This window comes from Diabrotica undecimpunctata, chromosome 3, assembly GCF_040954645.1.
Source record: "Diabrotica undecimpunctata isolate CICGRU chromosome 3, icDiaUnde3, whole genome shotgun sequence".
Taxonomy (NCBI): domain Eukaryota; kingdom Metazoa; phylum Arthropoda; class Insecta; order Coleoptera; family Chrysomelidae; genus Diabrotica; species Diabrotica undecimpunctata.
Window position 1 is genome coordinate 17,488,082 of NC_092805.1, and position 12,024 is coordinate 17,500,105.

General features: G+C 33.9%; 1 protein-coding gene across 1 annotated transcript in view; it reads left to right on the forward strand.

The window, feature by feature from the left end:
• LOC140436490 (uncharacterized) overlaps positions 1 to 12,024 on the forward strand; it is a 246,691-nt gene that overhangs the window by 142,097 nt on the left and 92,570 nt on the right. The window contains exon 6 of the mRNA XM_072525350.1: positions 4,042 to 4,421. Within this exon, the coding sequence (XP_072381451.1) occupies positions 4,042 to 4,421 (380 nt within the window). The remainder of the gene's footprint in view (positions 1 to 4,041; positions 4,422 to 12,024) is intronic.

The following is a 12,024-nucleotide window of genomic DNA, read 5'->3' on the forward strand; positions in this document are numbered from 1 at the left end:
CTTTCAGGACAATTGAACGATATATCGGACAGAAAGAAAACTGCCACACGCACGACTGACCGTTATATATGTCACTAAGTTTATCCGTCTCCAAAGACCAGTGTATGATTAATCAGCCAAAATTTTAAAATGAAATTGGCAGGTAGATGACTGGCGGATTATATCGTGAGCTCATAATTTGCCACACAGACGAGTGTCGCCACACTCGGCTAGAGACAAAGATGTGCACGCAGCATCCGGTCGCTACGTCGCCACGTGTTTCAGTAGCAACTAAAATGTGCAACGAGAACGCCAGGCCTTCGAACAAAAGAATTAAAGTTAATAATAAGACTACAAATAATTATTCTTCGTATTGTGAATTAACCCAACAGGTGTAACGATATATTTTGCCTACCATAGAAGTATTAATATTAGGGGTAGAAGACGGGGGATAGAAATTCTTGGGGCGAAGATAGGGTAAGCAAAATAATCGAAACATATGCGAACGGGCACTCAGGGGTTAGTTGGAGAGCTGGGGTCGTGGATAAGTAAAACACAAGGGGGTTTGGATTGGGGCAACTACAGAAAAATGAAATAAAGGGTCATAAATCTCTTGGGACAAACAGAATGAAAATAAACCGGAAACACCTCAAGAAATTTAATATAGGGTGCCACTTGAGGTGCCTAATTATACCTATTACAACCAGCTAGTTGTAACTGGAGATATAATTATTAAACATAAAAAAACATATCTTTTCCAAATGGAAACTCAAAAAAAAGGGTTAGTTAAAAAAAATAAACAAATGTTGAGAAACAAAATTTAACATTTATTTTTGTGTCACCACAAACAGTTACAAAACATAGAGAACACAAAAATTCTCAAAAAAGACAATACAAAAATATAATAACAATAGCTGCAAAATACAAAAATACAAAAAAAACTTACATGTGTCATCTGTTTACAATTTCCAGGAGTTGGAGATACTACAAAAACTTACAAAATTTACATGTAAGTTAACCTTTCTTTTAAAGAAAACAAAACAAATCAAAAATGCTAAAACGGGCTGTCATAAATTAACATTAAATTTAAAAAAAAACTGAACAAATAAATTGACAGCTAAAGTCAAACCATAAAATATACTACTTTAAATCTTACAAATTCTTTTTTGTATGAAAGCAATTATTACTTTTTTTTTTTAAAATGTCTGCTTTACTTTAAATTTACACAAAAAAATGTTACCTGGATTTCACTATTTCGCACATAACTCTGAAACTTGTTACATCTCTGGACTGAAACTGCAAGAACGAAACTCTGGAACAAAGGGAAACCATTTCCATAATCTGGAACGAAAATCTGACGTGGATGGAGTTGAATCCTGGGCACGAACACACGAACAAAAGGGACTGGATCTCACACTGCAAATTGGATCGACCATTTGAGGCCGAAGCCGGCACTGAGCACAAAACTTATGACTCTGCCTCTGATTGACTGCTACTAAAATTGATTTCCATAACGAAAGACGAAGATTTCCCTAAAAAGGGACAAAAACAGAAAACTACAAATTCAAATTGAATTTGGACATGACGTTGGCCGCTCTTCACCGCGGCTCCAACGAAAGTGACGAAATTATCTTTAAAAATTGCTCGCATAAGTTGGAACAAACAAAGCACTTAGCGTATAAACTAAACACAACGGAAATTAAGACGTAAATTAATTTGAAAACGCAATATCGGGCGTTTTGAACAAAGAAATATCGAAGAATTTGCGCCTGTGACATAAATAAACAATAAAATTATTTATTATCGACGTCGGCGACCTAAAAGCAACGAAAGAGATTATTTGGGTTTTAAATTGAAGGATACGAACTAAGAAACATTGAAAAAATTCTTCGTTATTATAATGCATATATAAGGGGATTTCAATTAACACATATAGGAGGGGACTTCAAAATAAAATGCTACACAGGAAGTGGCTAATTTACTGAAAATAGTGAACACACCTGAGTTTTCTGATAGTGAAGAGGGGCCATTTTCTGATAGTGGAAGTGAATATTTGCCAACTGGAGAAAGTGATCAAGAAAGCAGTGCTGAAGAAGAAATTGATGAAGATGTAAGCTTAGAGAATTGTGACAACTTAGATGCAAACGAGCAAAATAATATTGAAAAAGATTATAGTGACATACAAATCCAGTGGGAAAAAAATTAATGCCTCCCCAAGTTACATAAATTTGATGATAGTCAGAGCGGAGTAAAGGACATGATGAACTTAACGGAAGAACCAAAGGCAATAGATTATTTTTTCTCGAAGCGATTTTTTCCGAGGATACAGCCAAATATATAATTGATGAAACTAACAGGTATGCTATGCAAAAAACTGATAAAAAATGGAAAAATCTTTATTTAGACGAGTTCTTTACCTTTCTTGGATTGACTATGCTTATGTCCAGAAACAAAAAGCTTGAAGTAAAGGAGAATTGGTCAAAAGATCCTCTTTTGTACTCTGCATTTTTTAGCAAAAAAATGTCAAGAGACAGATACTTACAAATTATGAAATATTTGCATTTCTCTAATAATGAACATACAAAAGCTGGAGATCGCTTGTATAAAATAAAGGCGGCATTGACACAAATAAAACAAAGATTTCAGTCACAATTCTATCCCTTTGAAATCCTCGTTATTGATAAGAGTATATTATTTAAGGGAAGGCTCCTTTTTAAACAATACATAAAAACCAAACGCCACCGTTTTGGTATAAAACTTTATGTTATATGTCACTGCGAGACTGATTTGGTTCTGGATTTTATTGTTTATGTGGGGAAGAATACATATTCTACCGAAGAAACTATTTAAAGGCTTGGGTGCCACTGGAAATGTTATGGCTCAGTTTATGAAACCATATCTACACAAAGGCTAGTCACTGTTTACTGACAATATTTATAGCAGTCTAATCTTGTCACAATATTTGTATGAACATAAAACAAATTCTTGTGGGACTGTTAGATCTAAAAGGCTTCACATGCCTTCTTTGCAAGAAAAATTAAAAAAGGTGAAGTAGATTGGAGAAATTCTAACATTTGCTTGGTGAAAATAAAATGATTGTTCTTTACAAAATTGATCCTACTACTAAAGAACCAGTAAGAAAACTAGATTGTGTTATTGAGTACAATAAACAAATGGGGTCAGTCGACCACTCTGACATGATGATAAGTAGCATTGATTGTATGAGGAAGACCACAAAATTTTACAAAAAATTATTTTTTCACACAGTAGATATCTGTGTACTAAATGCCCACTCTATGTTCTTGACAAACCAGACTATGCCAATGCCGCTTGCCAAATTTCAACTAAGTCTTATATATCAGATTTTTAGAAGATAAGTTTATAAGCATAGCATAGAAGATTATAGCATTTTCCTTTATTTGTTCCAGCAACCGAAAGGACAAAAACTGCCTCCAGAAGATGTGTTGTGTGTTCGCATATCAAAGAAAAGGACCAAAAACGCAAGGTATCGAGATACATGAGTAAAGAATGTGATGTAGGTTTGTGTGTAGTTCCATGCTTCGAACCTACCATACTAAAGAAAATTTAAAAAAAAATGCACTTTTTCACCAATAAATTTAAAAAAAATGTTTTTTTAACGCTTTTCAATAAAAGCTATATATATAAAACATTCCTTACATTAAAAAATATGTATGTCTTTACTCAATAAACAGTTATTAAACATAACAAAATTCACAAACTATTAAATTTAAAAAAAATACATGGTTTGTAGGTTGTGTACAAAAAAGAACTATAAGACAGATATACAAAAATTACCAAAAAAACTGTACATTGGTTAAATATTAAATATAAAGAAATTAACTTACCGTCTTAATATTTACTAGACAGAAGGTTGAGCGCCAACTACTTTTAGATTAAAAATAGTAAAATAAAAGAGAAAGTTACTAAATGAATCAAATCGAAAGAGTTGAAATAAAAAAATTATTAAAAAAACAAGCATGTGATATTTATAACGTTACAAGACTAATGTCAAGTAAAGGTTAGTTTCTAAATTTCTTTCAGGTTACCTTTGTAGACCAACAATCTCCCTCGTTCACCAAACAAAAACGAATGTGCGAGTTCTGGGTACGTGGCACCAACCGAGGCGTCTTGGAGAGTCCTATACATTCAGTACCAGCTAACACGACCTGCCTATACCATCTCCAAGGACTCGATGCCTCCATTTCACCCACTCCACCGCCGCCACATCGAACACGCTATCCAGACTGGAGGCATGTCGGCATGATACTTCCGCCTCCGCGATATCGAGTATGGTTAAGTGTTTTAAAATTTCACGTGGCCAGTGCGTGGGATCCCAAGAAGGCCGACCAAATTTGTAGGAGTTATCTAAACGTTTGGGATGGCCAGCTGTGGACTCCGTCGAATTGTGATGGATTATATTGGTAAGTTTTAAAAAAATATATTTTCTTTCACTTTGTTATACAACCATTCGCTTTGCTTTTGTTAGAAGCTTTTTAAGTGCCTTTCTTTAAAACACGTGTTCGAAAAAGAGTGCATTTTATTATATTACATGCGTTTGAGTTTACCATTAATTTTTACGATAACAAAATATGTAAATACAGGGTGCGGTAATAAAGCATGGAAGTACAATATTTATCATTATAGAACAGATCAAAAATAGATTTAAAAACAATATATTAAACTTTATAATTTACATTGAATAGTATTATTTTCGTATCTATAGTGTGGATAACTGGGAAACTGTTCACTACGCTTTTGGAATATATATGTAAAAGGGCAAAACTGACCAACATGGGCATAAACATAAACAGAGTAAAGCTTAGCCATCTAAGGTTTGCAGATGATATTGTACTAATAGCTGATAGGATAGATGAGGCCAAAGAACTTTTAAATCAGCTCTACCTTTCCTCGCTAGAGGGGGGATTGAAAATAAATATATCTAAAACCCAGATGATGACAAATCTTGTAGTCAGCGAAGATATATGCGTGGGAACAAGATCCATAGACCAGGTAATGGCCTATAAATACCTAGGTCATGAGATTCGCATAGGAAAAGATAACCAAACCGTTGAGCTTCTCCGTCGTATAAGACTGACTTGGACAGCCTTCGGCAAGCTGAACCATATTTTCAAATCGTCTGATATACCAATATGCCTTAAAAGAAAAACGTTTAATCAGTGTGTTTTGCCAGTGTTAACTTACGGTGCGGAAACGTTGATCATGACAAGGAGAACAGTTCAAAAGATCCGTGTGTGTCAAAGGGCGATGGAGCGTGATATGTTGGGCGTTTCACTACGAGACAAGATCCCAAATCGCCAGCTACGACAAAGGACAGGAGTGGCTGATGCAGTAGAGAGAGTAGCAACACTGAAATGGAACTGGGCAGGTCATGTGGCTCGAATGACAGATAATAGATGGACAAAGCGGATACTGGAATGGAGACCAAGAGATGATGCCTACCGAAGCAGAGGTCGTCCACCAAAACGTTGGACTGACGATCTAAAACGTTGTCATAGGAATTGGATGCAAGAGGCACAAGATCGAAATAGATGGAAAATTATGAGGGAGATCTATGTCCAGCAGTGGATAAGCGAAGATTGAATGATGAGTGTGGATACATATTACTGCAATGAGATGCTCCCAGTCTCCCACCAATCGGCGCTCGTATCTTATCAATCTTTCGAAACGCACACTGTATTGGTTAGTTAGTTTAGAAGTACCACTAATTTTTAAAAAAATCATCCGATCAATAGATTTTAAAGGATAAAAGATGGTAGATTTTAAGTCAGAAGCAAGTGTTATTCGTATTTTGACTCCTAGGCTCAGTGCCCATACACCCACCTGAAATCTTGTTTTGATCCTTACCTTTTGAAAGTTATTATTTTGCTATTTGATTTCTTTTTTACCAGTGATAAAGGCATTGATTGAATTTAGCACTGTGTTAAATTTTTCACATGCAAAACATCATGTCATTTTTTCGCTACATTAATTACTATCATTTTTCACCTCAATTTTAAAATCATTACCTTATTCCATCCCTTAGGTATGATTCCTATTCCCACTTCAACCCCACTCATTTAGAAATACAGACCGTTTTAAAATATCAAACGAAAAAGACTCTCTCGACTGTTGTCTGCCGCTAGTAACAGACATTCTCTCTGTCTCTCTGATAGTTACGCGAAAAATACCGCGAACACTCTTTGGAATCGTATAGACAACAGACGAAAATATGCTATGCTATACGAGAAACAACCGCGAGTCAATGCCTATAAATACCGTGAGTGTGTGTAACAGCAATATTCGTAAGACTCTTTATAAACTTGATTTGGCTATTATCTGTACAAGTGTACAACCCTTTACTACCTCTCCTAATTATTTCGAACCAGCCCTATTTAATACAGTTCTCATAGACTAAAATCATAATAAACTCACATAATGTACACCCTTTTCTGTACACAGTGAATTCCTCCAAAACGATTATATGCCTGAAAGTTGTTCGAAAGATTTTCAGATAACACATTAAGAAATAAAGCATATGTCTGTTAACAATCGATTTAAAAACTAAATAAAATCTTTTAGAGCGTACACAAGATCACATTCGGCTTATCAGCAAAATTAAAATAACTTCAAAAGATTACGATATAAATCAATTAAAAGACGTACCAATAAAAGAAAAATACACAAACGCCTAAAAGGAGACACAAGAAGAAACATATAATAAAGAAATAGAATTAGAAAATACCCACAAAATACACCGAGAAATAACAGAGAACAATTTATCTCTAGAACAAAAATATGATTCATTTAACCTACAAAAAAGGGTCAAGGAAGCTGCACTTTTAGGCAAACATAAGAAAACTGGACATTTAACAAATAAATAGGGAAACTTAGTATTAAAAGAAAATACAACCGAAGAAGGATATTTGGACGAAATACGTAGAAGAAAGTTTTCATGATATTATATGGTATGACATTGACAAGACAATAAATACCAAATACGAAACTGGACCTTCATTTGCAACCGAGTAAGCAAGATACGCCATTAAAACTACAAGGAGACAAAGTAATAGACCCTGATAATTTTTCCTCGGATTTCTTAAAATATCTACTACAACGGCGTAAAATGATCGACACATTATGTGTTTAACACTGTATATAATACAGGCAAACTTACCAGCAAAGTGGCAAAGAAGAATAATAAGAGATAAAGATTCCCTTAAAAATGATAAAGGGAATATTATTAGTGATGTGAAAGAGAGCTTGTGTCACTGGACAAGGATCCTCTTAAAAATGATAAACGGAATATTATTACTGGTGTGAAATAGAGATTGTGTCACTGGACAAGGATTTCTTTATAAATGGTAAAGGGAATATTATTACTGGTGATCGAGAGATTGAGTCACTTAGCCAATTACATCCAAAAAGAACTGCCATTCAAAACCACAGAGGATACCAGACCACCAATATTACGAGACAGGAAACAGGAGATATTAAAATACGGTGAGGAGTCCGCCAGGGTTGCGTGTTGTCCCCACTACTTTTTAATATCTCCAGTAATGAACAACAATAGTTTATAGAACGTAATTCAACGCTTTTACGAATGCTGTGATAAATACGGTATGAAGATCAATTTGGAAAAAACTAAATGCATACTCATATCTAAACCCTTAGATACAAACATTTAATTGATTATTGAAGATACTGTAATTGAGAGTAATCTCAACATATCTATAAATACTTAGAAATATGAATAAGATCAAATGTAGACCAAACCAAAGAAATTAAGACCAGCATTGAAATAGAATGTGCATCATTCATTAAACTTAAAAAGTTTCTTGGTTGTCGGGATATATAAGGTTAGAACTACGTCTAAGGATATTTCGGTATTACGATTTCTTTACTCTTTTTTATGGCTTGAGAGCGTGGACCCTAAAACAAGTGCATTTAACTAAGTTGGTCGCTCTTAAATTTTGGTGTTAGAAAAGAATCCTATAAATATCATGGAAAAATTGTCAACCATAGAAGTAACTACAATGATAAGGAATGAAGCGAAAATAATATTGACTATCTAAAGAAGAAAACTTTGGTACTTAGGACATGTGATGAGAGGGCAAAAATACACATTAGTACAACTTATTGTGCAAACCAAAATTTAAGAACAGGGAAATGTGGGAAGACGAAGAATATCCTGGCTTAAAAACTTGAGGAAATGGTTTGACGACAGTAGTCTTGTAAATAGCTTCAGAACCTTTCAGGATCTTAAAGTAATTAAAATAAGTTTATTGAATTTTTAAATTCCACTTCCGAAATCAAATATCAAAATAAATAATTATCAAAATACAAACATTAATAATTAATTAATTTTAAAGAAATGCTAATCGTTTGGTTTTATGCATTATTTTGTAAATACTTAATTTCACCTATTCATCCCGCTCTGAGATGCACTTAAGTGCTAGTATTCCAATAAAACATTTATGAATCAAATACAAATATTAATTAAACAAGGCAGGAATAGTTTAAAAAATAAATATTTTTATTAAAAATCTCAGTATATTACAAGCCTTCCTCGCAATTTCAGCACCACAACACGTGTGAAAAGGGCAAGTTCCAATTTTCTTTTTGTACAAAAAATGATTGGATTGGGTCATATAGCGGAGAAGCGGAAATTGATTGAAAACACAAACCGTCCTAAGGAAAGAAAACTACAATTAAGAGCTCTTTGGAAAACGAAAGATAAAGAACTATATTGGTGTAGTTGTTTAGGGTTTGCCAAATTGATTCATTTTCAATTAATTATTTAATAAATAAATACCATAATAAGTACTGCATCTTTTTTATTTTTGATGTCGATAAAAGTTAATGTAATGTTTTAATGTTTTTTTTATTATGAAACAATTAAGTTTTTGATCTGATAAAGTTATAAATATTTATTTTACTTTATTCGTAGTATGATTTTTATTTTTCTTCTTGATTCTTTTATTTTTATGGATTAGAAAAATCAAGCATTTAGATATCGTAACAGTATTATTTCTTGATGGCTTTTTATTTTATCACAAATTTTTGATAACTCTTCATAAAAGGAATCTTTAACTTGTTGATTTGAATCGTCTATTGGCGCATAGACTCCAACAATTATTGTTTCGATGCCGTAAAATGTGAAAATTATTGTCAGAATTTTTTCAGCAGAGATGTACGCATAGTCTTTTATATATTTTTTTATATATTAAATATATTTTTCCTATTCAAAAACACTTAAAAAAAACAACTGAAATTGTATTCTGGGAGCTGGAACGGATTAATGGCATTTCAATTAATTTTAATGGGTTAAATTGCTTTGAGATACGTGCAATATTTAACACACAAGCAAGATTACGGAACGAATTAAACTCGTATGTCGAAGTACCAATGTATCTAGATGTATTTGGAGGCGCTGGGATTCGGTCTCCAGCTTCGGCCTGTAAGTCAGACATTTTGTCGCCTGAGCTATCCGGCCCTCATACACAAATATATAGCCGGCAAAAATAAGAGCTCGGTATATTAGAGATGCAGAAGCATGTCTGGGATATTTCACTGGTACTTTACTATTACAGGAAGAAGAAGAACATCTTGGTTAAAGAACCTCAGAATCTGGTTCAATACAACATCTGTGCAGTTTTCCGCGCTGCTGCAGATAAGATCAAGATTGCCATGATGATCGCCAACATTCGTAACGGATAGGTACATCAAGAAGAAGACGTTGCTATTAAAAAAATAGAAGATAACTGCAATACAGGAAACGGCGATGTTATAAAAACTTGAAGGACTCTATAAAAAATGCAGAACACATTTTTATTTCACATCATTCAATTTCATATTCATTTCAAATAGAGCACCTTTTTTTCAGAATTTTTCACAGTCCGGTACATAATATTCCAGTCGAATTGTCTTTTATAATAGCAATTTTTTTACTTTATTGCGTGTTTCCAACTTTTCACAATCTACATTGTTGTAAAAATTGCAACCTTAAACACATTAACATATTAAAAAATTTATACAAGCTGTTTTTCTTTATCGTCCATAAAAACTGACCCGTACAAAATTCAATTTAGCCCCATCAACCCTTAAATCATTTGACCGTATAAACAGTGGCGTGTTTGGAATACAAAACACCACCAGTCTATCGATTGGTTCTTAGAAAATTGTAAGTAGGTATTGCTAATGCCAGGCACGAGCTGAATACAAGTAGTAGGAACTTTTTCATATTCTGTACCACAGGCTTATAATGGAAAAATAATACAGACTGGAAAGTATAAAATAGATGAAAAGATAATAAGATTTTAAAGAATGCTGTCCAGAATTAATGGCTATTGTGGGATTGTATCGAATTCGAAAAACATTTCTTATTGCTTTAAGACAAATGGATCTATACAATTATATGTTGTTACGCGAAATGGTATTTCAGGTAAATATTATATTTATTATTGAGAAATAATGTATTACTTTGCAATGGAATAAGCAAGAAGTTTAGTTCACAATTTTGAATATATTTAAAGCTTTTGATTATTTTAAAATGATAAAGGGAAATCTACATAATATAGGTATAATCCAATTTATTTTGGATGTCACGAAAAAACCTTTATTCATTGACGAGGACGTCGTAAAGAACACAAACTATAGTATTTTTATCTTTTTACTCTTCTTAACAATGTACATGTACATAAGTCTCCTCCTTGTTATATCGTTTCAGACAGGACCTGAAACAACACCCAATGATAAACGTCTCGTATTCACGATTGACCTATGTCTTGACGTAAATGATAGAACGCTGTCAGTTGCTTCTTATCGCATAGCAGTCTTTTCCCTTCCTTTTAATCATCTCCTTTATCACTTATCCATTTCTCTCTCCCTTTTGTTTCGTTTCATCTCCATTAATTGTTAGTACGTTACTCAGCTATTATTTTTATCGGTAGCACTCCAGTCAACACTGCTACAACATTCAATGACATAAACCATTGCCTACACTTGATACAAGATTATATCGTCCATCGCCGAGTACAGCACTCATCTTTCACTTGCCAGCATTCACCTTTTGACTACTCACCTTTGAACTAATGTTCATAAATCCTATTTTGGATCCTACGATTTTTTTGGCCTATATAGGATTGGAGGTGGTCTGCACAAGGAATTTCATAAACTCCGTATTGTTCATTTGGAATATAGAAAGTTCACGAAGCCCCGGGAGTTGACGAAATACTAGCAGAATTGTATAAGGTAGCTGGCGACTACCTGGCAAGTCACATCCACGCGCTGATCAAAGACATATGGCAAGAAGAGAAAATACCCGACGACTGGAAGAAAAGTATAATATGCCCGATCTATAAAAAAGAAGACAAACTCCAGTCCAAAAACTACCGTGGAATTTCTCTACTATGTACAGCATATAAAGTCCTCACGTATATTATAAACCAGTGGCTCCAACCACTAGCAGAAAATATTATTGGAAAGTATCAGACATAATTCCGACGAGGAAGATCGATACTGGATTAAATATTTACAGTCAAACAGATCTTAAGTAAATCATGGGAACATGACATTGATATTCACAACGTGTTTTGTAGAATTTAAACATGCATATGACTAAGTCAAAAGGAACAAACTCTATAATATATTGGCTAAATTGGCAATACCAAACTAGCTAATTAGACTCATTAAAGCCGCAATGGATGAAACTCAGGCATGTGGACGAATACAAAATTACCGGACAGACTTCAAAATTTTGCAGGTACTAAATCAGGGAGATGGGCTAGCCCCAACTTTGTTTAACCTGACACTGGAGTATGCGGTTAGGCAAATGCATACTGGACGAGGAAACCTACTGACCAAACGAAAGGTTCACCTGGTCACTTATGCATATGTATACCACACCCTGAAAAATATAAACTTTTATATCTGATCATTCAAGGAAAGATCCAAGGTAAGCGTGGTCCTGGTGGACGAAAAACATCGTGGCTGAAATATCTAGGAATGGTAATAAAAATCGACTAT